Genomic DNA, 25,797 nt, shown 5'->3' on the forward strand with positions numbered 1-25,797 from the left:
TACTCCCAGATAATTTAGGGGATTAGCTGCTTCCAGTTGCTGACCTGTTATATTGTAGCCAAATGAGAAAGGATCTTTCTTTCTATGTATTCGCAGCACATTACACTTGTCCACACTGAGATCCAATTGCCATTCCCTGCAACATGCGTCAATTCGTTGCAGATCCTCCTGCATTTCAGTACAATTTTCCATTGTTACAACCTTTCGATATACTACAGCATCATCCGCAAAAAGCCTCAGTGAACTTCCGATGTTATCCACAAGGTCATTTATGTATATTGTGAATAGTAACGGTCCTACGACACTCCCCTGCGGCACACCTGAAATCACTCTTACTTCGGAAGACTTCTCTCCATTGAAAATGACATGCTGCGTTCTGTTATCTAGGAACTCTTCAATCCAATCACACAATTGGTCTGATAGTCCATATGCTCTTACTTTGTTCATTAAACGACTGTGGGGAACTGTATCGAACGCCTTGAGGAAGCTAAGAAACACGGCACTCCCTGGGAACCAGTGTGTAAGGCCCTCTGAGTCTCGTGGACGAATAGCGCGAGCTGGGTTTCACACGATCGTCTTTTTCGAAACCCATGCTGATTCCTACAGAGTAGATTTCTAGTCCCCAGAAAAATCATTATACTCGAACATAATACGTGTTTCAAAATTCTACAACTGATCGACGTTAGATATACGTCAATAGTTCTGCACATCTGTTCGAAGGTGGTCGGTAGAGTGTTGTAACATGATTCCAGTTTATAAGGAGGGTAGAAGAACAGATCCTCAAAGTTACAGACACATATCGATAACTTAGGCTTGCTGCATAATCCTTCGACATAATCTCAGTTCGAAAATAATAAACTTTCTTTACGCTGGGAAGCTTCTGCGTGCGAGTCAGCATGGTTGTAGGAAGCATCTCTCGTGCGAAACTCAGCTTGACCTTTCCTCGTATGATATGGATGAAGGGCGACACGGAGAATCCATATTTCTAGATTTCCGGAAAGTATTTGACACTGTGCCCCATAGCAGGCAGTTAACGAAGGTAGGAGCATATGGAATACGTTCACATATATGGGAGTGGCACGAAGACTTCTTATGTAATAGAACCCAGTATCTTGTCGTCGACGGCGAATGTTCATCAGAGTCAAGAGTTTCGTCAAGAGTGCCCCAGGGATGTTTGATAGGACCACTGTTGTTCTCTATATACACAAATAGTTTGGAGGACACAATGGGCAGTAATCTGCTGTTGTTGGCTGATCGTGCCGTGGGGTACGTTAAGGTGACGAGGTTGAGTGACTGAAGGGAGATACGACATAGACGAAATAGCAAAGTTGGTGTCATGAATGAGAGATAGCTCTAAATGTCGAAAAATGTAGGTTAATGTGATTGAGTAGAAGGAATAAACTTTAATGTTCGGTTACAATATTATTAGTGTCCTGCTCGACTTAACGTTGAAAAGCGATATGAAATAGAACGAGCATATGAGAACTGTGGTATGGAAGGCGGATGGTCGACTTCGGTTTATTGGGAGAATCATAGGAAAGTGTGGTTCACCTGTAGAGGAGACTGCTTATAGGGAACATGTGTGAACTATCTTTGAGTACTGTTCCAGTGTTTGGGATATGCACCAGGTCCGATTAAAGCAAGACGTTCAAGCAGTTCAGAGGCTAGGTGCTAGATCTGTTACCGTTTGGTTCCAAGAACACGCAAATATTACAGAGGTGATTCGGGAATACATGTGGGAATCCCTGGAGGCAAGGCGACGTTATTTTCGAGAAACGCTACTGCCAGGAAGTTTCACTACTGAGAAAGTTTACAGAACCGGCGTTTGAAGCTGACTACCGAACGACTCTACTGTCGCCAACATAAAATGGGCGTAAGGACTACGACGATAATGTTCAAGAAATTAGGGCTCGAGGAAGGCAAAAAGGCCGTCCTTTTTCCCTCGCTCTATTTGCGAGCCGGGCGGGGTAGCCGCGCGGTCTCAGGCGCCTTATCACGGTCCGTGCGGATCCCCCATCGGAGGTTCGAATCCTCCCTTGGGCACGGGTGTGTATGTTGTCCATAGCGTAAATTAGTTTATGTTGGTTTAAGTAGAGTGTAGGTTAGGGAGCGATGACCTCAGCAATTTGGCCGCATAAGACCTTACCACAAATGTCCAAATTTCTATTGGCGAGTGGGACAGAAAAGTAACTGACAAGTAACGGTACAGGGTCTCCACCACTCACCGTACTGTGGCTTGTGGACTGACTATGTAGATGTAGAAAGTCGTTTACAATGAATGTAGAGGCTGTGGATTAGCTACTCTGACGGAAAAAATGACACCATAGAGAAGGAGTCGTGCGACATAAACGAAAGTTCGTAAGCTTGTTTCTACGTCTGAAAGATGTTGCCTACTCACATTTCACACTAATAGTGCCACTGTGAGGATGCAGATCAAGTTTTCTATAAATATATGCTGGAGCTGTGACAAGTGTTGGTTTCAATCTGGACGTGATGAGTTGATGATAGTGAAGAATTCCTTTTGGTCGACGAAGACGTCATTATGAACACCTCACCGAATTTGATCGAGGTTTTATTATAAGTCTACGAGAAACTGGATGTTCCTTCTGCGTTACTGCAGAAGGACTGGGTACGGATGTAGCCACTGTACATGATTGCTGGCAGCGATGGTCAAGAAAATGTACAGTATCAAGAAAACCGGGCTCTGAACGGCCACGTGACAGTACCGAGAGGGAAGACTATCGTGTTGACGTATGGCTCTGGTGAATCGTAGTGCATCTGCAGCAGTGACACAACGACCGTACCGCTGTAGCGTGCGTACCACTGACACCAAACCATCGCCATTTCCGTCTTCAGTGGTTCGAACACAGCATATGTTCCATGATCCTGCTGCACATCGATATCAGTTCTATGGGTTTGTAATACATTTAATTACTCCTACTTCCATTCTTAAGTATTAGTGTGACCTGTGCAAGATTCCAGTCTTTTGCTACGGCACTTTCGTATACTGTCTGGTCCGGAAGACTAACCTTTATTTGGTCACCAGAGCTGCTTTACTACACCTAGGATGAAGCTATTCATGTTAGCAACTGTTCTTGATTCGAATTGGGTAATTTTTACTTCGTCTTGTATGGGGGAGGGATTTTGGAAAACAAGGCTCAGTAACTCCGATTTAGTGGCAGTATCATCGGTAAGATTACCATAGGCATCGGGCGACACTTCTTTGCAAAATATGTCCCAGCCAATATGTTTCCTTCATTCGAAATTGTATTTCTTGGTGATACATCCAACACTCCTTGATCATCTGTACACTTGCCGTTGTCCTTTGTCCTCCTACCACTATGGCGCTTGTTTTTTCTAATTCTTTTTCTTAATTTTCTCAGCATAAATACTGAAAAGCTTTGGTGTCAAACGATACCCTAATATCAACTCTTGCATTACAACGAAAGCCGATACCACATGCTATGATTTAAACTAAGTGCTTATCAAATTATGACTCCAGAATCCGTACCCTGAAGCTATACCTTCTTTGCATGAAATTTCCCCATGAAAGAACAACAACGCGATCCTACTAACATTAATGAAATATGAGGTAGGAGGGAAAATTTCGTAGTGCAGCGAGCATTTAAAAGGCGTCTTTAACACAAACGGAAGGAAGATAAATTGCAAAGAAGGTTTTAAAAAATCCTAATACAGATTGTCAGTGTAAATGCCTCTCTCTTTGTTGAAAAGAAGCGTGATACACATTTGTAACTGCACACGTTATGTCCTAAAGCCTAACGAAAAGAAAATAGCACTATAATGTATCTACAAATCACTAACTATTAGAAAATACATACAATATATTACGTATTCTTGTTAAAGAGTTTGTAGCCAAGCGGTCTAGGGCGCTGCAGTCCTGGACTGTGCGATTGGTCCCTGTGGATGTTCGAGTCCTCCCTCGGGCATGGGTGTAAGTGTTTGTCCTTAGGATAATTTAGGTTAAGTAGTGTGTAAGCTTAGGGACTGATAACCTTAGCAGTTAAGTCCCATAAGATTTCACACACATCTGAACATTTTTTGTTAAAGAGTTTGTGTGTTAGAAGACTAATACAGAAATCTACAGTCAAAGACACTTCCCTTATCTTGCCTGTATCAGCAAACAGTTGTTTAGTCAAGTGTCCGTTTGTGGTGGAACAGGCTAATGAGCTACCACGAGTACACGCAGCTCGACAGCAAGCATGAAACAAAATTTACAAAACAGAGATGACACTCTGTACAAGTTGTGAAATACAAATTTTCCCCCAAAAGTCTTCCTGACAGTTGTGTACAACGTCGCCACTTTTAATGTAGCAACAGAAAAATAAAGGGAGAGAAATTTAAATTGCGATTTGCTTCAATGAATATTAAACTTGAAAGTTTAAAGTTGTAATGAATGTTACGTGAATGTTAAGCTAAATGCTAATGTGCTACACAAAGAAGTTTTTCCCCTTAATTAAGAGCATCGTTAAATGGATCTAAGCTTTCAGGACTGTCCACCTTTGCCTATGTTTAGAATGGGGAAGGCTCGCGATCTAACTGAGTTTGAATAAGGGCAGACTGTGATTGCCCGGAGGCTCGAACCGAGCATTTTGGAAACTGCACAACTTTCCAGTTGTTGGAGAGAGCTGTGGTGAGTGTCTTCAGCACTTATCGAAACCAAGTTGAAACCACTTCCAGACGTCATGGAGTTGGACGGCCACCCCACATTAGAGAAGTAGGACGTCATATGCTCGCTGGAATGGTAAAACTTGATAGGCGGCGTACTTTGGCGTAACTACCATCAGATTTTAATGCTGGGCGTACTAATGTGCCTGAACATACAGTGCAAGTGCACCCAACACTCCTAACAATGGGCCCTCGGAACCGACGGCGCATGCATGTGTCGGTGGTAACACCACGGCATCGGCAACTACGACTGAATTGGGTACTTGACCATCGGCACTGGACTTTGATGCAGTGGCAGAGCTTTGCACGGTGTGATGAATCCAGATATCTTCTCCATCATGCCGATGGGAGGGCGCGAATCCGTCGTCTTCCAGGGGAACAGCTCCTTGACACCTCTACTGTGAGACGGAGACAAGCTAACAGCGGCTCCATTAGGCTCTGGGCAACACCAATGGTTCCAAATCTTTAACATCATGCAGCGCGTCAGCAACCGTATATGTATAGAAAATAAACAATTTTTTCAGCCTTACAAAATGGTTTTAATCTTGACAGACATAATCTTATGATTATGCGTCTTTATTGTTTTAATTTTTAATCTGTGACATGGCCAGTGTTTGGCTCTCAAAATAATTTAATTTTTTGTAAGTATCACGATTTCTTTATTATTCAATCATTAGACTGATGATGCATTTCAGTGCGTAATATATGTCCGTATGTGGTTTAATTCATAGGTTCTGAAGAGGATTCCATTACTGGAATCGAAACCTAGGTAAACGAGTGAAAATTACCTTGCAACTGAAGGCTGAAAAAATTGTTTATTTTCTACCCATGGTTCCAGTGGAGCGCGTGCAAGGCATTATGACGGCAAAGGGGTATCGTACACTGGTTGCACACCACATACACCCCTTCATGACGATGAGGTCTTCCGACAGAAATGGAGTTTTTCAAAAAGATAATGTGCCGTGTCACAAAGCCAGAAGTGTGACGGGGCGGTTTGATGAAGACAATTGCTAGTTCGAAATGATATGCTGGCTCCTCAACTCTCCAGATCTGGACCCGATCGATTACCTCTGGGCTGTGAATGAACATGGCGTCAGAGCTCACGCCCCCTCCCCGCGAATTTGCAGGAGTTAGGTGACTTGCGTGTCCAGATATGGTGCCCGCTCGCTCCCTCTAGCGACATACCGAGGCCTCATGGCTTCCATGCCACGACGCGTCGCCGCTGTTATCCGTGCCTCAGGTGGACATAACGGCTGTTGGGTCACAGTGTTCTGGCTGATCAGTGTCATTCTGTAACTAATTCCGTAATGGCTGCCATACAACAATAGAACTGGATCCGCTCCGACAACAAGTCTTTCTACTCCCGTAACTCAAGCCTTAGTAAAAAGTATTATGAGAAGAGTCAAATATACTATCAGTAAAGAGTAGCAACACCTATGCAGAGTTCACTCTCGCAGTCACTTTCTTTCGCTGCCGCAAATGCATCAGCTCCCAAAAGCGCTTTCAGCACAGTGATCAATGTAATTAACTCAAGATCCGTCAGTGTTTAACTTAAGCGGTCCCATATTCGTATCAGTTGACTTCCAATTTTATTTTCCTTAGTTTGAGAGTAGACACAAAATCTTACAGTGTGTAAATTGAACACATCCCATTTTCTTACCACATAACTTCATTTAATGTGTTTCAGCATTGATCATATGATGTACCGCTGGCTGCTGAACATTGAGAGCCCACCGTCCGAAACGGCTCACCTTTCTCTAATTAACTTGGAACTCGTGCTTCTTGACTAGTATACGAGCAGCTCCTGCTCGCAATTATCAGTGTACAAGGTTTAGCTATACTTCTCCTTGAATTGGCTTTTTTTTTCATTTTGTTCGACATTGTTGGTTGCGTTTGGTCTGGGCGGACGGTACAAGACATCCGTTCAAGTTGATACTTGATCCCTTTACTGAGTTTCTTTATTACAGAGGGCGAGAAGCGCTCTGGCCGAACACACTGAGCTACCGTGCCGGCTATTCGATCTTCAGTCGAATTGTTAAGTCTGTATCTAAGCAACAAAGTGAAATGATAAGCAACTCAAATTGGAAAGAAAAAAAAAATTATATTCACAAGTGAGAGGATGTAAGTTCTTCACAAAAACCACTGAAGCCAACGTTACATTACGCTTACCTTAATAACACAGAAAGAAGAAAATCATTGGTACACAGTTTAACGTCTAAGAATCGATTGTGAGAAACGAGACTCTGACACTCCACTCCGTTTCACATTCATCAGACATCAACAAAAAAAACCTGTGAGTGCTTTCGCGTCTATAGAATAAATGACTGGGGTTAGTAGTGGACCCTTATTCTATGACAGAGCACATTGGTGTTTAGCTGTACACAGTTGTCTAATTTCAGAATTATTGTCAAAGAAGTACACAAATTTACATAGATTGTGACATGACACTTACAGGACGGATATCAATACAACCCATTATGTCCTGTTTAGTAGAACTAACCCTGAACACAGCAATATAAAATTTAAATAGAAGGTTCTCTGCATTATTATGCTTACTACTACACCGTGAAGTTGACCAATATTACGACAAATCATCCAATTCTGGTTCTAAGTTCGGTATTTTTTAAGATGACAAGTCTATGGAGGATGGTTAGTTTTTGTGACAAGCTGAGCAAAAGATTACCCAACGCTGCTAGAGTTCACACAGGACGCAAGCTGGTGAACCAACAAGTTTACGTGTCTGCCAGCAGCAATTACCTTTTAGCTGCGATGTGCTGTCAGCTGCATGGCTGCTCTTGCTCTCTGAAAATCCTATAAAAAGCTAATCAAAATCTTTACTGATATTTTATCAGCTAAAACTGTCCTATGTTTCTCATTAGGCGAGAAAACATGCACCCATCCCCAGCCTGGAAAACATGGCGATATACACATGCATAGATCGTGCAGCATATATACGTCCATGATCTCTCAGTTCTCACAAGAACGATTAAGTACGTGGCTGTTTCGTTCCTCCGCTATCGGGGCTCAACGACTCTTCAGCTAATTTCTAGCTGAATGACAGCCAAAGTGAACGCAGTGTTCACAGAAAAATCCTCTTTTGCCGTTGTACAGAGCGTGATGCCCCTTTTTTACACTTGGACGCTGGTTCAGAGGAGAGTCCCCAAAGTTTACCGTATTGTGTCTTTCGTAGGAAAACTGTCCCTCACCTGTGTCCTTTCGTGCTTCACATCACGGCTTTTTCAAACCAATGGGAGCGATCCTTTCATCTTGTGGAAACTACCTCTGCCAATCACAAAGAGCCTACCTTTATATTGCTTGGAAATATCTACCCATTCTATTCATCCTGCGTTTATTTCAGCCAAGAGGACATTTTGTACCCGCTACTGACGCCTAAAAGTTACACACTTGCATCACGAGCTTATCACAAGCATTTCACGTGATCAACTGCGTCTCTGGTCTGTTTGTATCCACCCGGAAATTACCCAATGCAGTTTTCTAAAAAGCGTCTGCCCCCAAACTATAACGCTTCCGGTTGCAGCTTTTTTCATCTTTTCCCATTACAAGACTGAATCGTGTTCAAAACCAGAAAGAGACCTCTTCACAAACAAGTTTATCAATGGAGCTCTGCTTGTGCGAATAAATAAAATATTTAGGCCTAGGGGTAGATTTGGAACATACCTACAAATTATAGATCACTTAGTCTTTTAAATGAAGTACCATGAAAGTGTTCCACCATTATCTCCTCCAGAATGAGAGTAGTATGGGTGCTCAAGCGAAAGCATAACTAGGTCATGAACAGTTAGGGCGACAGACTTCCCGGGAGCTCATCTCAATGCACTTCCACCTATTTTGGTGTAATAACTCAGACAGAGTTGTCTGAAATACTGACACATCTGTATTAAAAACATCGAGGAAACGCATCTGCCATTTTAATTATTTATTATATACAGTGAAGCCCCAAAAACTGGTACAGGCATGCATATTAAAATACAGATATATGTAAACAGGCAAAATATGGCAATGCGGTTGGCAACATCTATATAAGACAACAAGTGTCTGGCGCAACTGTTAGATCGGTTACTGCTGCTACAGTGTCACATTATCAAGATTTAAGTGAGTTTGAAAGTGGCTTTATAGTTGGAACACGAGCAATGTGACACAGAACCTCCGAAATAGCGCTGAAGTGGGAATTTTCCCATAAGACCATTTTACGAATATACCGTGAATATCATGAATCCGGTAAAACATCAAATCTCTGACATCGCTGCAGCCAGAAAGAGGTCCTGCAAGAATAAGGCCAAAGACAACTGAAGAGAATCGTTCATCAGACAGAAGTGTAGTCCTTCCGCAAATTGCTGCACACGTCAATGCTGGGCCATCGACGAGTGTCGGGGTGAGAACCATTCAACGAAACAAAATCGATATGGTCTTTTGGAGTCGAAAACGCATTCGTGTACCCTCGATGACTGCATGACACAAAGCTTTGGGCCCGTCAACATCGACATTGGACTGTTGATGACTAGAAACATGTTGCCTCGTCGGACGAGTATCGTTTCTAATTGTATCGAATGGATGGACGTGTACGGGTATGGAGGCAACCGCAAGGATCCAAGGGCTCTGTATGTCAGCAACGGACTATAATGGTATGGGGCGCGTGCATTGGGATGATATGGGGCCCCTGATACGTCTAGATACGACTCTGACAGGTGACATGTACGTAAGCATCCTGTCTGATCACCTGCTTCTATTCGTGTCCATTGTGTATACCGACGGACTTGGTCAATTCCAACAGGACAATGCGACACCCCACATGTCCAGAATTGCTACAGAGTGGGTGCAGGAATACTCTCCTGAGTTTAAACACTTCCGCGGGGCACCAAACTCCCCAGACATGAACATTATTGAGCTTATCTTGGATGCCTTGCAACGTGCCCTAACGCATTTATGGACTCTGCTGCAGGATGTCGGTTCCCTCCAGCACTACTTCAGACATTAGTCGAGTCCATACCACGTTGTGTTGCGGCACTTCTGCGTGCTCCTGGATGCCTTACACGATATTAGGCAGGTGTCCCAGTTTCTTTCGATCCTCGGTGTATTAGGGAAACTGGCAAAGTCGAGACCTAAACGATCAAACAGTCATACTCGTTTTTCCTGATCAAACTGCGTTTGTTTTATGTGCAGGTATTATGCTATCGTGCACCCGATGCGAGCCAAGTACATCTGCACAATCAGCCAGGCGCGCAAGATCATCCTGGGAATCTGGTGCGCATCCTTCCTGCTCGCCTTTCCCGCCATCTTCGTACAGGTCAGTAGCTGCATGCATCCGTAAACCTTAATGTGTACAGCAGCGACACTCTCATGGATAGTGTAGGCAAATCTAAGGCGAACACAGCAGTTACATACATAGATGGAGAAAGAAATTACACTAGTGAAAGTACATTTATCATGTGTTTTCTGAACGATCTCAAATCTATAACCTTCCTGGAGATTTAACTTTACTGCACGGCCCAAAAAGGATCAGTGCCTACCATCATCTTGTTGCTGAAACATGCAATATGCAACAATATTATATGTAAGACGTAATACACTGCGTTAATAAAATGTGGAGCATCTAGAAAGGGAGATAGTTGAGAGGGGAGAAGGGTTCAGAGGGCTTGTGATGTTATTTCAGTGATTTCAAAGTCGAGCCAGTTTACAAAGAACTTCCCAGTATGAGGGTACTGATCAGTAAGACGTTACATCCCTTCTACCCTGGAAGCATGCACGTATGCGACTGGGAAAGGAGTCGTAGTTTCGTTGTATCCTCTCCAGAAGGATGTTGGCTCATATACGTTGTAACTGGTCCTCGATATCCCGGATACTGGCACTAGGATGAAATTGACGTCGACTATGGTGCCTCACCTATTCTTTCGGGGACAGATCTGGGTATCTTTCTGGTCTCGAAGATGCCTCAAAATCATGCAGACAGCACATAGAGATGTGTGCTGTGTGTGTATGAGCATTGCCCTGTTGAAAATGGTCACCGCGGCTCTGTCAGTCGCAATGGCCACACTGTCACGCCAAGAGCAACAACGGTGTGCATCAGCGAAACACTGAAAGAATGCGACCTCTTCATAGATCACCCTCATACTCGTCGACTTTCATCATCCAGGATAGCGCAGAACCGAGATTCATCCAACACGATACTACACCATTTATCAGCAGCCCATGCTTCGCGATCACGGCACCATTCCAAACTAAGCCGTAATGTTGTGTTTAAGGTAGCGACAGGGTGGAACAGTAAATCCTTAGGCTGGCTGTTGATAGTCTCGAATCAATTGTGCCGGCCGGGGTGGCCGAGCGGTTCTAGGCGCTACAGTCTGGAACTGCGCGACCGCTACGGTCGTAGGTTCGCATCCTGCCTCGGGCATGGATGTGTGTGACGTCCCTAGGTTAGTTAGGTTTAACTAGTTCTAAGTTCTATGGGACTGATTACCTCAACAGTTAAGTCCCATAGTGCTCAGAGCCATTTGAACCATTTGAACCAATTGTGGGAGATGATACAGCGTGTTGCAGGGAGTCAGCTACTTGAACTCGGATAGCAGGCTTAGATATAAAGGGGCTATGATGTCCTGGGTGCACAATATAACTTTCCTCCTTTTGACCGACCAGAATCTTAACGGTGAGTGTCGCCGACCTCACGTTGCCAAGCAGTCCACCATTATGCAACTGTCACGTCCGAATCATCCACACTTCTCGATACTGTCTGCATGCTGAACCATTCGACCGGTCAGCCAAATGGAGACCTACAATTAGGCTCTTTACAAACTCTGTCAGGTTCTCATAATGTTCTCTCAGACGAGTGCCCTTCCCAGTTATCATTCACTATCTGACACTTTTCTCTCTTATAAAGGGTGGTCCATTGTTCGTAACAGGGACAAATATCTCACGAAATAAGCGTCAAACGAAGAAACTACAAAGTACGAAACTTGTCTAGCTTGAAGGTGGAAACCAGATGGCGCTATGGTTGGCCCGCCAGTTGGCGCTCCCATAGATCAAAAGGATATCAACTGCGTTTTTTAAAAACAGGAACCCCCATTTTTTATTAGACATTCGTGTAGTACGTAAAGAAAAGTGGATGTTTTAGTTGGACCACTATTTCGCTTTGTGATAGATGGCGCTGTAATAGTCACAAACGTGTAAGTACGTGGTATCACGTAACATTCCGTCAATGCGGATGGTATTTGCTTAGTGATATATTACCCGTGTTAAAATGGACCGTTTGCCAATTGCGGAAAAGGTCGATGTCGTGTTGATGTATGGCTATTGTGATCAAAATGCCCAACGGGCGTGTGCTACATACACTGCTCGGTGTCCTGGACGACATCATCCAAGTGTCCGGACCGTTCGCTGGATAGTTACGTTATTTAAGGAAACAGGAAGTGTTAAGCCACATGTGAAACGTCAACCACGACCTGCAACAAATGATGATGCCCAAGTGGGTGTTTTAGCTGCTGTCGCGGCTAATCCGCACATCCGTAGCTGACTAATTGCGGGATAATCGGGAATCTCAAAAACATCGGTGTTGAGAATGCTATATCAACATCGATTGCACCCGTACCATATTTCTATGCACCAGAAATGGCATGGCGACGACTTTGAACGTCTTGTACAGTTCTGCTACTGGGCGCAAGGGAAATTACGAGACGATGACAGATTTTTTGCTCGCGTTCTATTTAGCGACGAAGCATTATTCACCAACAGCGGCAACGTAACCGGCATAATATGCACTATTGGGCAACGGAAAATCCACTATGGCTGCGACAATTGGAACATAGCGACCTTGGCGGGTTAATGTAGTCGACCGGAGTGGCCGAGCGGTTCTAGGCGCTACAGTCTGGAACCGCGTTACCGCTACGGTCGCAGGTTCGAATCTTGCCTCGGGCATGGATGTGTGTGATGTCCAAGGGTTAGTTAGGTTTAAGTAGTACTAAGTTCTATGGGACTGATTAGTTAGGTTTAAGTAGTACTAAGTTCTATGGGACTGATTAGTTAGGTTTAAGTAGTATAAGTTCTATGGGACTGATGACCTCAGCAGTTAAGTCTCATAGTGCTCAGAGCCATTGGAACCATTTTTTTGGTTAATATATGGTGCGGCATTATGGGAGGATGATTGGCACGTATTTTATCGATAGCAATCTAAATGGTGCAATGTATTCTGATTTCCTACGAAATGATCGACCGATGTTACTACAAGATGATTCACTGCATGACAGAATGGCGATGTACTTTCATCATTATGGATGTCCGGAACGTAGCTCGCGTGCGGTTGTAGCGATATTGAATAGCATATTTCATGATAGGTGGATTGGTCGTCGAAGCACCGTACCATGGCCCGCACGTTCACCGGATCTGACGTCCGCCGATTTCTCTCTGTGGGGAACGTTGAAGGATATTTTCTATCGTGACATTACGGAAGGCGAACAACTCGCTGTTGAGAGGAATGTCGTTACACGTATTGTCAAAGGCATTGAGGTTGACGGACATCATTTTGAGCATTTATTGCTTTAATGTGGTACTTACAGGTAATCACGCTGTAGCAGCATGCGTTCTCAGAAATGATATGTTCACAAAGGTAGATACATCACATTGGAACAACCGTAACAAAATGTTCAAACGTATCTACGTTCTGTATTTTAATTTTAAAAAAACCTACTTGTTACCAACTGTTCGTCTAAAATTGTGAGCCATATATTTGTAACTATTATAGCGCCATCTATCACAAAGTGAAAAAGGTGGTCCAACTAAACCATTCATATTTCTTTATGTACTTCACGAATATGTAATAAAAATGGGAGTTCCTATTTAAAAAAAACGCAGTTGACATCCGTTTGACCTATGGCAGCGCCATCTAGCGGGCCAATCATAGCGCCATCTGGTTTCCCCCTTCAAGCTAGACCAGTTTCGTTCTCTGTAGTTTATTCGTTTGACGCTTATTTCGTGACATATTTGTCCCGGTCACGATCAATGGACCACCCTGTATATCCTACCAGGGCTGGTAGCAACAGTAAACACGCAGGTCACTAATACATTCTGGTGGCCGTTCCACCTTTCGCAGAGAGTTAAAAATGCAAATATTTGCATACTCGTCGACAGTGGCGTAGCGAACACAACAGGCGACAAACACAAACAATAGTAACAAATATATTTTATGTTCAAATTGTTTTCCGTCTTCATTAATACAGCTTTTAAATCTTTTTGGAACACTGTGATATACTAAGTGGCATAGCGAGGTATCATTTTCCAGATCAAGATACGCGTCGTGCATGTCTTCTCTTAGTTCATCAACGCTCTTAGGCTTTAGAGAAAAAAGGATTACTTGACTACACACCACAGTGATAGATCAATGGGCGTGATATCTGGTGAACGTGGAGGTACGTCAGTATCGGCCCTTCGACCAGTTACTTGTCTTTGGTAAGTTTCGTTTAAATAATTGCAGATGGGCTTAATGTGGTGGAGCACCATCGTGTTGAAAGTAAATTTCTTGATAGTTTTCAGCACACGTCGTCAGTCCTGGGCCACGTAATTCTGAAGCATATCCAGACAGTAATTTCCCGTCACTGTTCCCTCAAAAAAATTTCATCCATGTAAGCCAAATAATGATACTGTCCCCAAAACACTCACAACACGTTGGTTTAATGGTCGTTCTTACAAAAGATTTTGATTGTCAGTATACCAGTATGTGCAGATATGTCTGTCAACTTGTCAACTAACTTAAAATTCGCTTCGTCAGAGCACGCACTTAGGGTCATATTTCTGTTGGTCAAGCATTAATTCACAAAACTGAAGAAGTCTATCTGGATCTTCTTCAAGTAACGTATGTCGTACACGTGGAATGTAAACTTTAAACTTCTGTTTGTGAAACATTCCTTGCACTGGCCTTCGTGATAAATCCAGGTCAGTTGCTAACCGTCTGCTTGATTTTCGATGACCGTGTCATAGCTAAACATACCCACAATTCATTTCCCTCAGTTGTGACTGTTGTTGGGCGGCCAGATACATGTTGTTCAATCTACCTCGTATGTCGTACATGGTTTGTCTAGACTGTGGTTTTGATCTAAAATCTCCTCCCCATTTACTATCAACTGCAGTAGCACCAAGTCTATGAAATGATTTTCGCGAAAATCCTTTTCCTTTCGTTAACCCTCAACACGAGGTGTGGCCGCTCAGACCACGCGAAAATTTTCGAACTCGCTCTCCAAGGCCAGTTGTGGTGGAATGATACTCTTCTCCTCCTACCCTCCTTAAATTGCCAAGCCTACGGTGTTTTGTTGTCGGTTGCGTTATCGCCTTCTGTGTATACTGTTGATACGTGTTACTGATAGGTGTTGGAGGCTCCTAGATCGCGCCTCGTGAACTACGTACTGTTTTCTTCAGTACGATAACGTATAGCTCAAAATGTGTTGGCACGAATGTGTCATTTTTAACTCTCTCGAGTTTGATGAAATTGTTTGTTGGTCTATGGAGGAAGGTGTCAGTTATATAGATCAAGAAATGAACGAAAAAGACGAACATTTTACATAAGCCAGTAATCACAGTACTGCTATCGAACAAGAGTATTATTCAGAGGAAGAACTTCAGCAAAGTTGTGCTGGGGATCTGCCTGTTTCTTCAATGAAATACTTAACGTGCCTGTTAAAATCGAAAGTGTTCTAGGTGGTAATATGAAAACTGTAGCTCCCAGCAATGAATGACAGTTTGACATACTTTATTTTTGTATCTATCGTGTGGATTTTTATGCGCAAATTTAAGCCCTGGAATTTAGTTTCATTTGGAAATTTACTTGCTACAGAAATTGTGTAATTTTTCAGAATGTAAAATTCAGTACTCTAACAGTTTATTTATGTGCACTATTTTAAAGAACCCCGCAAAACTACTTGCGTTTGTGTATTTAAATAGTATAATGCTGCAAGCTTTGTTTAGTGCAATAAAATAAACTAGAAGCATTTAAACAACACTTAAATATTTGTAAAAATAAATGTTATACAGCATAAATTAAAAGTTTTAAATGATTTTTGCCTTAAATCTCGGTTTAAACATAGGGGTCCCATAGACCCCACCTCGTGATGTACGTTACAGAAAAGTGATCTCGTCAGTTAAGGGTTAACATCGGTACAATCAGGAAAACTACAGCTGTAAACACGTCTAACAGGTCACGCTTTCAACAATTCACTACTTTGATTATTGGGTTTGTTTTGTTTGCCATTGAATTGTATACCAACATGACAAGACGTAATATCACTGTTTGGTGATAAGAACGTAATAGGTTAAAACTTCCTACTCTTCTACGTCTTGCTGCTACTTTTGTTTTCTTTTAACTAACTGCCCAGCGACTTTTGCGCCAGCCTGTATACTCGAGTGTATCGTGAAAAATACCTATATGGGATAACCAATTGCAGCTGCATTTGAAATCGTTTTATGAAACGTGGGTGACTAGAAATAATTCTATCTCCTTCATTATTGAAGAATCAAGTGCAGAATATTTTCCGACCTAGCAGAACAATAACATTTACAAAAAAACTGGATTTGTACTGCCACTTAAGACATGTTTATGCAAGATGCACAATTCAGTCTGGAAGTATTACTGATGCTTCCCACTGATATAGTCACAAATATCTCGATAATAAGTAATGATTGCATGTACATAAAAGCTGCATGCTACAGAAATTTTCACTCCACAATGGTTCCAGCACTCTTCTATAAAAATATTTCGATTCTTCACATTTGAAGATACATTGCATCAAAACCTTGACATTAGTAGAAGCGATATGATGTTTCTCGTAACGCGTTTCGCGCTGCATCGCTGCGGACGTGAGTCTTGCTCGTTCTGGCGACAATGAGCAGCTCCGGTGACAGACGACAATGCCTTAATTCAATTCACTAACGCTGACCGGTTTCTTAAATGTTCAAATAGTAACGTGCAATAACAGTAATTTCATTGGAGAGATCTACTTGTGTTATCAGTCGAGTCGTGGTGTCGTTTTGCTGCAACGTTTAGAGGAAGTTTCCCACTCGTCATCTTCTGCCGGAGCTTGGGATTGACTGTATTTTATAAGTGTGTAGAATGAAATAAGTAACATAACACGATGTTCTGTCAACTGCTTACAGGAGGTTATTAGCTGGCTGTCAAGGAGGTATGTTAATTATTTCTGAACGTTTTATTTTGTACACATTTGCAATCTATTATGACAATACACCGTATGAAAAATATTTTTAAGAGTTTGACAAAATGGGATGTCCGAACCATCATGTTGATATAATGTCGCCTTCATTTTTCCACTTTCTCTTTTTGAATTCATGCATGCTCAAGCGAGTAAGATAACACGAATTTTTGGTTGTTGGTTGGTTGTCTATATGGTGTGTTCATTCTTCCCGACATTTTGTTTTATAAAGTGTTGTAATCTACTGTGACCAAAGGTCGTATGCAGCATACGTTTAAGATTCTGACAAAATCGGATGTTCACCCCTTATTTTCGTACTGTATAATGATGTCTTCACGTTTCCACGTACTCCTGTCAACTTTGTCCTTGAGTCAACGATAGTAAGGTACCATATGTGGAGTTGCTACCTATGATAAAAATTAGAGATTGCATTTTGGTTATGGACGGTAAACCTTCCTACCACTCTACCATCTTTGAAGAATTATGCTTTATCAATATTGTCAAGCGCTTCATCGGAGATTTATTGTACACTAGACGTGCTCCCGATGCATAGTTGAATGGAGATGCGAGTTTGTGATATGTAGCTTGATATATGGTCACACATTCGATTAGGTCGTCGCAATGTCTTCTCAATAAGTTATGAATGATGAGTATGACGTATACGATTTTTTTTGCAGTGAACCGTTGTGCCTTATTTTCTTCTGATATGATTGAAACTGTTTGCGCAATAAAGTGATTAATACAGCTGTTTGCAACAATGACTTTTCAGCTTTTATAGAAATTGACTATATACTTTCAAAACCACTAATGTAGTAAAATATCACGTGACGTTCCTTTGACCGATTTTTTCCCCCTGGTTTCAATTTGCCTTTTAATAGACGTAAGTTGTCACTTTTGTCATTTTCCCACGAAAGATAACCACAAAACAGTACCAGCGACATCGTAGATCTGTAGAAAATTTCACAAAATTCGACACGGCCTAGAGTCACGCAGGTTACGTTGTTGGCAGCGTAATTCAGACTTAATTCTGAGATAACTCTTCTAATACGCTGAGTTTACTACAAAGAAAATTAAACAAGTAAAGAAATATGTGTTGAATAGAATGTTTTAATGTTTCCCTTAAGATGTAGTAAATCTATCAGTATACGTCACTAAGGGCAAAAAGCAATTTTTTCCCAGAGATCTCCGTTCCTTATTCTGCGCATGCAACGTATCCGTAAACTCAGCAGACATTTGGTGCGCGTAGTAGGTATGAAGTATTAGTCAATTCTGTAGGGCCTCATACAGTATAATGCAAAATATTTTTTGTAAAAATATTATGTTAGTATAGTAAAACGAAATAGACATTTAGACAGCTTGAAGCGATCATTATCTTATTTATATATGCTCGATTTCTGAGGCGGTTAGCATTGGCCTTTGAATCCAAGGATCTGGGTATAAAATCGTCTGTCGTTCCTCATCTATTTCCTCTTCTGCATCCGACATTGAAACGCTGGTGACAAGTGTGATAAACCGTGTCCGTCTTAAACTATAAGTGTCCCTATAACTGGCTATGAAACTATGTCCTAAGGTCGGAAGAAGTAAAACGTATTTCACCCCATATATGACCATGTCTACGAAAGCACTGTAGTGTTCAAACCAACCTTCAGGTTCACGACAGCTTTACCTTTAGTGTATCTTCAGCTCTGTTAGTATTCTGAAATCTGCTGTTGATTCTCTTAATCCATCAATCTTCTTCTACTGCTCTTTGCTAAACAGCATGTGTACTTTCCCTCCCACAGCAGATTCTTCAGGCGATCTTCGGCAGCGATGTATGAACATTAATTCATTCAGTTTACTATGAGGTTTGTGAGACTTTGCTATGATGAGAACAGTGAATTCACACACATTATAAAAATCGATGTATGTGTGTGTGTGTGTGTGTGTGTGTGTGTGTGTGTGTGTGTGATTGGGTGTGTGGGTGGGTGTGGGTGTGTATGTATGTTCCACATCTCCTCCCAAACCACTAGACCGATTTCAATCAATCTTTGTACACCTACGCCTTACCGTCAGGTGGTAGTCACTATGGGGTAACAACCATTTACCTATCGAAGGGGGTTAAAAGTCATGTAACTCGGGGGGCATGGATTGCCAGAACTGATTCGCCCAGTTTTTGAAAATGACAGCTGTTAGCGACTTGCAACGAACTTTACACAAAATTCCAAACCCTTACGAATTTTCTTCTTGCTGACAACCCCTATAACATGCCCACTGTTTACGCAATAAAAGTGCAGCATGAGGCAAGACGTTGTAATTTATTTCTTCTTTACTGCTGACTGTATTCGGGACACATTTTACAGACAGTATACTCAGGTACCACTGAATGTAAGTGCAAAATTATATCACTGTACGATTCAAAGTTCAGACCATATGCCGTCACAAACAAGTAGATGCGTGTAAAGCTATTGCATCATCGACGACGTTTAAATTTATTACTTCTTTTCTACTAACTCTATTCGCAATAAATTTCCGAGACGGTATCAACATATTTCGCTCATTGCACCCACAAAATTAAATCGCTGTACGACACACAGTTCAGGAGATATGTTGTCATAAACATTAAGTACAAGGGCGGACGCTGCCTGTAACTGGCGTCGACGCACAGCTGTAAATAAATACCTGGGCGACGACAGGTTTCTTCGCTAGTTTGCGATAAACAGTCGCATTGTATCTAAAATGCTACATTATTTGTTAGTACTACCTGATTAACTGCGTAACACATATCTCGTAGGCCGTCAGTTGTGTTATGTACTTTCTTCTTAAACCTCTTTCATTCTCTAGAACTCAAGACAGAAGAAGCTTATTTATGCATTTCCATATCGAAGAAAAATCGAGAAGGACTTGTGAATCACGTTCTCAAGGACGTAAAGCATGAACGTCATTCTGGTGTCGACATGAATACTTACTGACGAGCTATCGATTTCATTTCGATGACACCTGAGGCCTACTTACTATGTTAACATTTCTTTTAGAATTATCAGTACACGTATACTATGTCCGTTTATGTGACTAGAATAGCTACCATTTTTCTTTGTTCATTTATACGTTTTAACAAGTTGTTATTTGATCCTTCGTGGACTTTAAATCATTTTCGACTTAAGTTGGTGTTTTGAAAAAATTCATTTGCAAAGGAGGTATATCGCGTGCAGCAGGACTAGTCTTTTAGCAACAGAAATTTGAGATGGAATTTCCGATGTAAAGTATAAATATTGTATTCCTCCCAAACCAGTAACGTCTTACACATGATTGTGCATCCTGCAACATTTGCTATTATAAGTTCTGCGGTAATTTCTAACTCATAACATTGTTAATAGTTAAAAATTCGAAGTCATCACTACGAAGTAATGGCAGAAGTAATAAATGCTTAGAACTAAGAAAAACATTGGTGCGATATCCACGGTGCAGGAAGGGAGCTTTGGAGACTTTTCCAAATTGTCAGGATGTGAAGTTCGCTTCGCACTTAACTGGTAAACCTCTCGTTTACGCTTATCTAATGAAGAATGAAATTTCCCTCTGAAGGCCTGTAATTTATACAAATAAGCAACATTGAGTTCTGAATCCCATTTCACGTTTCCACGAACTGAATTTTCTCCGTATAAGTGAGCCAGGTTTCCAATTTCCTCGCCTGTGTATGAAAATAACATTCCGTGAACAGACGTCTCTGGAGGAGCAGATTTATTTGTCCTCGGGAAGTTGAATCTTCCCCTACAGCGGGTCAGCGGAAGTCATCTCACGGATAATGAAGCGTCGACTATCAAAATAGCATTGCTTTAATACCTATATTAAACTTTGACTCAATTAGGATTGCATTTGCATGTTGCCCTATTCCTTGTCCCCTGAGGTGCTCTTTTCGAAACAAAGCGAGGATATTTTCTTCTAGATTGTGTCCTTCATTTGAAGATCACTACTTACTACGATTACACGATTACACTATGTTCTCTCTCAAGTATTTCCGGAACCGTTGGATGTCTTGCTACTCTTTCTTCGTCTTAATGATTACTTAATAATTTCTTTTCATAGTAATGTTCGTTACACAACGTTAGCTTTGTATGAAACACAGACATTTGTGCTTGCCCACAACATGCAAATACATATATGAGTTTAGTCGCGTTTGAGGTTTATAATGCGGGTGTATATTGTCAGTGTACTGAGGCGACGTGTGATAAATAATTTTCTTTTTGCCATTTCTTTTTCTCCACAAGCTAATCTTTTTGTTTCTTCTGTAAAATTAGTCTGTAATCAAATCGAGACAACTATCAAACTTTCATTTTTCTATTTAAAAAATTTGATGTTGTTTTAAAAAAGTATCGTCTTTTATATACAGGGTGGTCCATTGATCGTGACCGGGCAAAATATCTCCCGAAACAAGCGTCAAACGAAAAAACTACAAAGAACGAAACTTGTCTAGCTTGAAGGGGGAAACCAGATGGCGCTATGGTTGGCCTGCTAGATGGCGCTGCCATAGGTCAAACGGATAACAACTGCGATTTCTTTAAAAAAACATACGAACCCCCGTTTTTTATTACATGCTAATGCAGTACGTAAAGAAATATGAATGTTCTAGTTGGACCACTTTTTTCGCTTTGTGATAGATGGCGCTGTAATAGTCACAAACATATGGCTGACAATTTTAGATGAACAGTTGGTAACAGGTAGGTTTTTTAAATTAAAATAAAGAACGTACAAACGTTTGAACATTTTATTTCGGTTGTTCCAATGTGATACATGTACCTTTGTGAATTTATCATTTCTGAGAACGCATGCTGTTAGAGCGTGTTTACCTGTAAATACCACATTAATGCAATAAATGCTCAAAATGGTGTCCGTCAACCTCAATGTGTTTGGCAATACGAGTAACGACGTTCCTCTCAATAGCGAGTAGTTCGCCTTCCGTAATGTTCGCATATGCATTGACAATGCGCTGACGCATGTTCTCAGGCGCTGTCGGTGGATCACGATAGCAAATATCCTTCAACTTTCCCCACAGAAAGATATCCGGGAACGCCAGATCCGGTGAACGTGCGGGCCATGGTATGGTGCTTCGAAGACCAATCCACCTGTCCTGATATATGCTGTTCAATACCGCTTCAACCGCACGCGGGCTATATGCCAGACATGCATAATGTTGGAAGTACATCGCCATTCTGTCATCCAGTGAAACATCTTGCAGTAAGTTCGGTAGTACATTACGTAGGAAATCAGCATATATTGAATCATTTAGATTGCCATCGATAAAATGAGGGCCAATTATCCTTGCCGGCCGGGGTGGCCGAGTGATTCTAGGCGCTACAGCCTGGAACCGCGCGACCGCTACGGTCGCAGGTTCGAATCCTGCCTCGGGCATGGATGTGTGTGATGTCCTTAGGTTAGTTAGGCTTAAGTAGTTCTAAGTTCTAGGGGACTGATGTCCTCAGAAGTTATGTCCCATAGTGCTCTGAGCCATATGAACCATTTGAACCAATTATCCTTCCTCTCCTAATGCCGCAACTCTCCTAATGCCGCACCATACGACCGCCAAGGTTGCTGATGTTCCACTTGTCGCAGCCATCGTGGATTTTCCGTTGCCCAATAGTGCATATTATGCTGGTTTACGTTACCGCTGTTGGTAAATGACGCTTCGTCGCCGCGAAAAATCTGTCATCGTCCGGTAATTTCTACTGTGGCCAGTGGCAGATCTGTACACGACGTTCAAAGTCGTCGCCATGCAATTCCTGGTGCATAGAAATATGGTACGCGTGCAATCGATGTTGATGTAGCATTCTCAACAACGACGGTTTTGAGATTCCCGATTCTCCCGAAATTTGTCTGCTACTGATGTGCGGAATAGCCGCGACAGCAGCTAGAACACCTACTTGGGCATCTTGTTGCAGGTCGTGGTTTGACGTTTCACATGTGGCTGAACACTTCCTGCTTCCTTAAATTACGTAACTATCCGGCGAACGGTCCGGACACTTGGATGATGTCGTCCTGGATACCGAGCAGCATACATAGCACACTCCCGTTGGGTATTTTGATCACAATAGCCATACATCAACACGATATCGACCTTTTCCGCAATTGATAAACGGTCCATTTTAACACGGGTAATGTATCACGGAGGAAATACAGTCCGCACTGGCGCAATGTTACGTGATACCACGTACTTAGACGTTTTTGACTATTACAGCCCCATCTATCACAAAGCGAAAAAAGTGGTCCAACTAAAACATTCATATTCTTTTCATTCTACACGAATATGAAATAAAAATGGGGGTTCCTACTTAAAAAAAAAACGCAGTTGATGACCGTTTCACCTATGGCAGCGCCATCTAGCGGGCCAGCCATACCGCCATCTGGTTTCCCCCTTCAAGAGAGACAAGTTTCGTCCGTTTTAGTTTTTTCGTTTGATGCTTATTTCGTGAGATATTTGTTCCAGTCACTATCAGTGGACCACCCTGTATACATTTGTTACTGCATCACGTTCCGGCAACGCTACCAAGTGGCATCCAGCGTCACTGGGGGGCAGTGGTCATAATATTATGGTTTATCATTCCATATGTAGGTTTATTTTTCTTTAAGAGGAAAATTTCCGAATGAAAGTAGCCAAATACCGACACTGAAGGCCACTACCCTTGGAAATCTAAAAAGCTCACCCATGAAGAGATTTCTATAATACCAGCAGTAATCATAAATTTCTATGAAACAACAATTTAAAAAAAATTATAGCTAAATAGAGAAATCAAAACTTTCATTTCTTGTGAGAAAATCCTGGAAGTGTAACTAAATGATGTGAGTATTTGGACAAACGTTATTAGCTTATACCTGAATGTCTTGTGTAAGTAGGGTGTTTAGGCTTTTATATTGGTAACGCCACGTAGCGCTCTTTATGAAAATCACTGGCGGTGCTTTGTGAAGTCTGCGGCTGGTTTGCATTGTTGTTTGCTATTGAAGTGTTGGATAGCTGGATGTTAACAGCGCGTAGCGTTTAGTAGTTGGGGGTGAGCCGCCAGCAGTGGTGGATGTGGGGAGAGAGATGGCGGAATTTTGAGAGCGGACGATCTGGACGTGTGTCCATGAGAAACAGTACATTTGTAAAAATGGATGTCATGAACTGCTATATATATTATGACTTTTGAACACTATTCAGGTAAATACACTGTTTGTTCTCTATCAAAATCTTTCTTTTGCTAACTATGCCTATCAGTAGTTAGTGCCTTCAGCAGTTTGAATCTTTTATTTAGCTGGCAATAGTGGCACTCGCTGTATTGCAGTAGTTCGAGTAACGAAGATTTTTGTGAGGTAAGTGATTTGTGAAACGTATAGGTTAATTTAGTCAGGGCCATTCTCTTGTAGGGATTATTGAAAGCCAGATTGCGTTGCGCTAAAAATATTGTTTGTCAGTTTAGTGTTGATCAGAATAAGTAAAGAGAGTAATGTCTGAGTACGTTCAGTTTTGCTCAGCTGTTTGAAAATTAAACAATGTAAGCGGTTTATCAGCACAGGCATTTCATTAATTTTTCTAAGGGGACGTTTCACTTGTTAACAACAAAGGAGTGCAGATACATTCGTTAACTTTCAAGTCATGGGGAAATCGGTACATGGACTGGAAGGGAACCTATGATGAGCTTACCATAATTACTCATTCATTTGCAAATACCACTCATCTACATCTGACGGACGGCCGTGGAATTAGTCGAGGACGGAAATTATCAGCCGCGAGATGTACAGGGCTATTACAAATGATTGTAGCGATTACATAAATTTACTGTAGCTCCATTCATTGACATATGGTCACGACACACCACAGATACGTAAAAAACTCATAAAGTTTTGTTCGGCTGAAGCCGCACTTCAGGTTTCTGCCGCCAGAGCGCTCGAGAGCGCAGTGAGACAAAATGGCGACAGGAGCCGAGAAAGCGTATGTCGTGCTTGAAATGCACTCACATCAGTCAGTCATAACAGTGCAACGACACTTCAGGACGAAGTTCAACAAAGATCCACCAACTTATAACTCCATTCGGCGATAGTATGCGCAGTTTAAAGCTTCTGGATGCCTCTGTAAGGGGAAATCAACGGGTCGGCCTGCTGTGAGCGAAGAAACGGTTGAACGAGTGTGGGCAAGTTTCACGCGTAGCCCGCGGAAGTCGACGAATAAAGCAAGCAGGGAGCTAAACGTACCACAGCCGACGGTTTGGAAAATCTTACGGAAAAGGCTAAAGCAGAAGCCTTACCGTTTACAATTGCTACAAGCCCTGACACCCGATGACAAAGTCAAACGCTTTGAATTTTCGGCGCGGTTGCAACAGCTCATGGAAGAGGATGCGTTCAGTGCGAAACTTGTTTTCAGTGATGAAGCAACATATTTTCTTAATGGTGAAGTGAACAGACACAATGTGCGAATCCGGGCGGTAGAGAATCCTCACGCATTCGTGCAGAAAATTTGCAATTCACCAAAAGTTAACATGTTTTGAGCAATCTCACGGTTTAAAGTTTACGGCCCCTTTTTCTTCTGCTAAAAAAACGTTACAGGACACGTGTATCTGGATATGCTGGAAAATTGGCTCATGCAACAACTGGAGACTGACAGCGCCGACTTCATCTTTCAACAGGATGGTGCTACACTGCACTACCCTCATGATGTTCGGCATTTCTTAAACAGGAGATTGGAAAACCGAGGGATCGGTCGTGATGGAGATCATGATCAGCAATTAATGTCATGGCCTCCACGCTCTCCCAACTTAACGCCATGCAATTTCTTTCTGTGGGGTTATGTGAAGCATTCAGTGTTTAAACCTCCTCTACCAAGAAACGTGCTAGAACTGCGAGCTCGCATCAACGATGCTTTCGATCTCATTGATGGGGACATGCTGCGCCGAGTGTGGGAGGAACTTGA

The 25,797-nt window shown here is 42.1% G+C and overlaps 1 protein-coding gene across 1 annotated transcript in view; it reads left to right on the forward strand.

Annotated features, from left to right (window-relative positions):
• LOC124803065 (pyroglutamylated RF-amide peptide receptor-like) overlaps nucleotides 1-25,797 on the forward strand; it is a 318,321-nt gene that overhangs the window by 94,617 nt on the left and 197,907 nt on the right. The window contains exon 2 of the mRNA XM_047264192.1: nucleotides 9,868-9,991. Within this exon, the coding sequence (XP_047120148.1) occupies nucleotides 9,868-9,991 (124 nt within the window). The remainder of the gene's footprint in view (nucleotides 1-9,867; nucleotides 9,992-25,797) is intronic.

The sequence above is a fragment of the Schistocerca piceifrons genome, chromosome 6 (genome assembly GCF_021461385.2).
Source record: "Schistocerca piceifrons isolate TAMUIC-IGC-003096 chromosome 6, iqSchPice1.1, whole genome shotgun sequence".
Lineage (NCBI taxonomy): Eukaryota > Metazoa > Arthropoda > Insecta > Orthoptera > Acrididae > Schistocerca > Schistocerca piceifrons.